The 5821-nt window shown below is 43.8% G+C and overlaps 2 protein-coding genes across 2 annotated transcripts; both read right to left on the bottom strand.

The window, feature by feature from the left end:
- Window positions 1–734: 734 nt before the first annotated feature.
- Window positions 735–3974, bottom strand: BJ212DRAFT_1449816 (uncharacterized protein; the record flags this gene model as incomplete). The annotated part of the gene is made up of 11 exons (XM_041338759.1): window positions 735–1022; window positions 1043–1062; window positions 1173–1376; window positions 1433–1649; window positions 1827–1958; window positions 2701–2756; window positions 2811–2994; window positions 3037–3187; window positions 3238–3259; window positions 3447–3752; window positions 3866–3974. The coding sequence occupies 11 exons, from the start codon at window positions 3972–3974 to the stop codon at window positions 735–737; spliced, it is 1689 nt and encodes a 562-aa protein (XP_041186787.1).
- Window positions 3975–3985: 11 nt separating this feature from the next.
- BJ212DRAFT_1304384 (uncharacterized protein) lies at window positions 3986–4610 on the bottom strand (the record flags this gene model as incomplete). The annotated part of the gene is made up of 4 exons (XM_041333584.1): window positions 3986–4104; window positions 4127–4158; window positions 4196–4300; window positions 4420–4610. The coding sequence occupies 4 exons, from the start codon at window positions 4608–4610 to the stop codon at window positions 3986–3988; spliced, it is 447 nt and encodes a 148-aa protein (XP_041186788.1).
- Window positions 4611–5821: the final 1211 nt, after the last annotated feature.

Consider the following 5821-nt stretch of genomic DNA (forward strand, 5'->3'; position numbering starts at 1 on the left):
TCGTCGTGTGGCGTCGTGGGCTCTGCGCTGCCCATTGTTGAGTATGCTAGTGAGCGATGGGCAACACGCGTGTAGTTGACAAAACGCGTCTGGCTGTTTATGCCGGCGGCAATTTCCAAAAAGGTAAATAGACAAACATCGCAAAGCTACAAAAATAGATTTATATGTCAACAGGGTATCGACAAGGTGTAAGAGACCAAAGTGACGAGAGGAATGGGTGCAGGCAACTGTCTAGATAACGAAGCAGTTTAAATAGCAAGACTGGTAACCACCTGAGCTCCGTAGGCTCGTGACCAGCCTGGCATATACTACCATGGTTACTCACCTGTGACTCCCACGTAATGCCTGTAAAGTGATGCAAATTCAGCAGGCTCAAGCCTCCTTTGATATCTCCTTGATAAAGGCTGACTTATAATGATTAGCTTACACTGTGTTACTAGCAATAGGGTAAGCAAGCCTAGCACTGACATATTCATGTACCTGAAGTTTGGCAAAGCCCACTTGCCACCGAACCTTCATGCATGCCGTCTCACACAACGAGCTCATATAGCTTGTGTTAATCTACACATCAACAGTGTGTTTTGATAGCAAGCATCATAAGCCATACACATTTGCAACAATAAAATGAGTAAACTAGACTATTCCTCCATGTCAGCAGCATCATCAAGAAGTCCAAGCCATGCAAAATCATCTGTAACTAGCAGGACATCCTGCAGGTTCCTTGAGGCCTTCTGCTAACTCTTCTTCCTGCTCTTCCTCATCCAGGTCCTCATGTGTATCTGCATGTATGGGAATGATGGCTTAGGCATGAGGATTGGGCCAGCAAGTATATTGGCAGGGATTATATCTGGCATGCTGGCACTCTCTCCTGGACTGGTATGTGTGCTTAAGCCAGGGACCAGAGTCTTGCTAAAACCTGGGAGCATTGATATGTTGTGAAGCCACTTCAAATGGTGTGCATTGAAGTGCCCTTGGATGTTATGGTGAATGGCAAGTTGATTGGCAAGAGCTGGACTGGAGAACTTGAGTGATTCTCACACACTTGCAGATAGCTGTCCTCATCTCATATATGTCACCAAATGTCATATCTCGACATTAAGATGTGAAATCTCCTCTCACGCATGGCACATCTTAAATAGAGATCCATGGCACTGTGAGATGCCAGGGAAGACCAAGGAGTTGTGAAACATCTGCCCATGCATTGCATAACAAGTCAAAGTTGGTAAGGAAAGCATAGTTGACAACCTCCTCCCACTGGAGTGTTTGCTGGGGAGTGGCCATTGCACTAGCAATGGCATTGTAAGTATTGAGGGCAGCTCTGATAGCCACAGAGGGGGTTTGCAATGCTTTCACAATGTGTTTGTGAAGTTTATAACCTTGGGCATCACACCAGAATAAGCATAAGTAACTGAGGCTGCATTAGAGAGCTTACCTGTCCCTGCCCTATTCATCTTTGTAAGCTCAAAGATACATGCAACAACCAGGCCCTCCAGATGGTCCAGTGCACATTGGTATTTCCTGTTTGCTATGAGCCTCCCTACCTTCTGCCAGTCTGTATTTTCTGGAACCCAGCGTGTACTTACTTCCAGTTTGTACTCTAGTGCTTGAACAAGCTTCAGGTTCCTATCATAATCCTCAACAGCATGACACTACACACTTTTGGCCTTGCATGTGGTTTGAACCTGGGTTTCATAGGATGTGATGTCCTGGTGTGAGTCCATTGTGGAGATGGTCATTGCAGCGCTGAGCACAAGGCTATGCAATGGAAGTTTAGTAAACACAGGATACATCCAACAAAAAACCCACCTGCTTGCATTCAAATTTACTAACCTCTGCCAGTATTCTATCTGTAACATTTCTTCTTCGGGCTCTTGAGACAATCCATTGAGATAAGCTTTTTCTTCATCCAACCAACTTTCAAACACACTATTGTCTCTGATCTTGAGATCTTGCATGACCTTTGGTAGTGTAGCATTGTGTTATGATCAAGCTAAGTCTGTGACTGGCAAATGAAGTGAGTGAGTAATGTAGAACTTGGATTGGGGCTTGCACCAAGCCTGCTGCAACCAGCAAGCATTTGTAGGTATGAGTTCACAGCAATCAATCTAGCTGCTAGGGCTATGATCAATTATCAATGATTATGATGGTGAGTTGTCAATCATTCTCTTTACAAGGCTAAGGACATTGGCAGTGATGAGCTCCAACAAAGGTACTTTAAAGAGGAGAGCTTGCTTAGGGCTCAAGGAGTAGACAGTATGAACCAAGTAGATTCAAGTTAGAGAATACAAGTGCTACCCATAAGGTATATATACCATTGGAAGGGATCAGGGCAGGTCTACCATATTAGTGGTAAGGGTAGAGGGTGAACAAGTCACAATGAGTCAGGATGCCAAAGTAAGTAGAAAGTACTGGTTGAGCAGTAAGGGTAAAGGGGACATGAGTCATGGTGAGTCATGACAAGTCAGAATACCATAGTAAGTAAAAGGGACTGGTTGGACAGCAAGGGCATAGGGTCAGTGAGTCATTGGATGAACCAAAGATAAGGTACAACTGACAGAATGGTCGGTGGAATGATCAAGAGAAAATGATAGATCAATTGAGAAAGAGAAAAGGGGCAATCACCTGAAGAAGAAGGAGTCCAGTGAGGGCATGAGGGAGGAAAATGAATAGGGGCTAAACAAGCAGATGTTACTGTAACACATTGCCAGTTGCTAAAATATTGAGGGCTTGCTTGTAATTGCAGTGCAGAAAATTGGCTAGCTATGTGATGATTATGTCAGCCAGCACATGCAGACAGTAGATTTACTTACAAAGATTTCCATACACCTCAATATTGTCATTGTGATCAAAATATGAGTCAATAGCTTGTTGATGATGAAATACACTGGCATAATGTAGTGCAGATGTAAGGGAATTGGACTTTGAGAATGTATGCTCACATGTTTCGAGGTCCTTGAGTCCCAGGCCTTTAATATAGGTTGTCAAGGAAGAAAGCTGACATAATCATTGGTGTGCATGTCCATGGAAAGTGCCAACAAGGCACAGGTGATGCAGTGAGCATATGAGTGGTCCAAGAGAGCTGTTGTTGAGAGTAATCTTGAACTGACAGCTGATATCATACCCAGCACCTAAATCATCACCAAACACCTTGAGCATCCTAGCAACCACGGCTAAGGGGTATTTTGCACTGTAAGGAAAGTTGTCAGAAATAGATATGAGAACAGTGTAATCACTTACAGCTCCCCACTCTGTACCATGTCTGCAATGAGGAGACAGAAATCATGTCAGCAGACTGCAATGAAAACACCCATTTAATCATATATGCCCCAAGCTTTCTTCATCTTAGTATTGTCCATATTTTTCCATCTTCCTTTGCACAAATTCTCTGGTGGTACCAAGTTCTGACAAACAGTCAATTGTAACAACCTAAGGAGTATGTTGATGACTCACATCATCACTTGTTGCTGATAGCAAGTTCTGGGCAAACTGGTTGACAAAACTACAAGACAGGTAGTGGTTGCTGGTGAGTAGTTGGCCAGTAGGGAGTTCAGAGGATATGCCAACAGAGTCCAAGTTGTTGTTGTTGAGAGTTCGACGAATCACCTGCTTCAATGAATCATTCTTGTCCATGGTGTAAAGCATTTTGAAGGTCAGCTGTTCCTCATCAGCCAGCACATAAGAACAAGCCAGACAGGTATGTCTGAGATGCCAGTTAGGTGAGTCTCGCTGGATAGATTTCATTACCATGTCAGCTTTATTTGAAGGTACACATCAAAGGTGATGCAAAATTGGTGTGATAGATGTGGTGAAATTCGACCTATGTGTTTAGTTAGCACTAGGCACAAAGTGTGGACAGTTTGAAAACATACTCCATGTAGATCACACATAGTTTTGACAAATGTTTGGATGCAAAAATGAGGGCTTCTAATATGTGCCATGTGATACAATTCAAGAGCTTCCATAGTTATGCCCATTGCTGGGGATATCAGAGAGCAAGGTAGCACTCCTTGGCGAACAAGTGTGGAGGCAATAGTATGGTCCATAGACAAGATTTGAAGTAACACTTTTTCAGCAACTGCATAACAAATGACATGATTGCCAAAGCTATGAATCAGTAACAACTTACAGAAAGAATCTACAACAGTCATCGGCCACTTGCTACCATTTGAGTCCAACATCTCATTAGTATACTCACTGTGATATTAATTGTAAACTTTGGAAGCCCATCCTTGTTTTCTGTAGGCTCCAGACAAGGTACATGTCACTCATTATGGGGATCTGCTCAGTGAATGCCACATTTCTATGCAGAACATGATCTTGACATGTACAATTGTTGACCCATTGTTGCACCCCACAAACACTGTCCTGTTTATTGATGAAGGTATTTGTCAGTATCTGACAGTTAGTACTGACACTTACATTTTCCAGACATCTCCCAGGACATCCCTTGTGAGGTCATTGAACTCCCCACCAGCATGACTGATGGGGAGCGAATCAGTCCCATTGCACACATCACCAAAGCTGTATTCATCAGCATCTTTGTCAAAGCCAGGAGGAAGGGCAGTATCATTTCTGAGTGTGTTGAGAGTCTGATGCTCATTAACACCCATTGCTTTACAAAAGGTGAGTGTTTTCGATTGAATCTTCTCTAGCTACACTACATATACAAAGACTGACCTTGTAGACGTGTTTCACAGCACTGTGCAAACACAACAATGGCTATACACTTGTTAAAGTGCCTAACCAAAAATATTGTTGTAGGTTGATGCTCTGCCTAGCTGCTACACTTGCAAGCAAGAACGTTCGACCCTAAAGGGAATTGCTACTGAGAACAGCCGATGATACTAAAGACCTGAAAGTGCGCAGAGCGCGGGAACAAGTGCGCGGGTATGTAGAGCGCAGGTATGTAGAGCACAGGTATGTAGAGCGCGGGTATGTAGAGCACGGGAATGTGGAAGTGTAGTTGATGAGTGGTCGATGAGCGGTTGATGCGGAAGTGCAAGATGCTAGGGTAGGGAAGTCTTAAGGAATGGCGTGGGTAACAAGTGAGGGCAAGGGTATTGATTGCACAGGTAAGGAAAGTCAAGGTAAGGTGTCCAGGTATAAGGTAACCAATAGGGGCTAAAAAGCGCACACTAATGGTGACTGCTCCTAAGTAAAACCTAAGGGAAGGAAATACTGCAGAAGGGAAGTAAATATGAAGTAGTCACTCTAGGCACTTTATACTAGCTAACCCTCTCGGAAACGGAAGGGACAGGACAGACAGGCAGTAGGAATATGTAAAGACATGTAATAAGGCTGCAACACTTGTTACAACACACAAGGCAAGGCAAAATATGTACCAATGAGGTAGGATGGACAATGGACTGACACGGGACATCTGTAAGGTAGTCCGAAGGCGTGGGAAATCAACTGCAGGTATGCGCGCAGTGCGGGAGTGAATGCATGGGTCCACAGAGTGCAGGAATATGCATCTGGAGCGGGTTGAGTGTGGGAAAAGCGGTTGATGGTTTTGTAGCTTTCCATCACCTATATCAAAAGATGGCCATTGCAAGCCTAGTGGGAATATGATTGTCACAGCGCCCTTTGCTACTGGCTGCTTGTTGAACCAGTACCCTGTGTTTGACTACCTTAGAGATACTTTTAGTGGTGGGGAGTCCATTATTGTCCCTTGATGATCCTATTTTCTGGATGGACTGGAGGAACAAATTGCTGTGAATTTGCCAAGTTTGATGTCTGCCAGAATCCCACATATCTCACAGACCCACATAGCACACCAGGTATGATTTTTGAATGAATATTTTATTATATGTGACTAATC

The sequence above is a fragment of the Suillus subaureus genome (assembly GCF_016647635.1).
Source record: "Suillus subaureus strain MN1 chromosome Unknown BJ212scaffold_61, whole genome shotgun sequence".
NCBI classification, from domain to species: Eukaryota; Fungi; Basidiomycota; class Agaricomycetes; order Boletales; family Suillaceae; genus Suillus; species Suillus subaureus.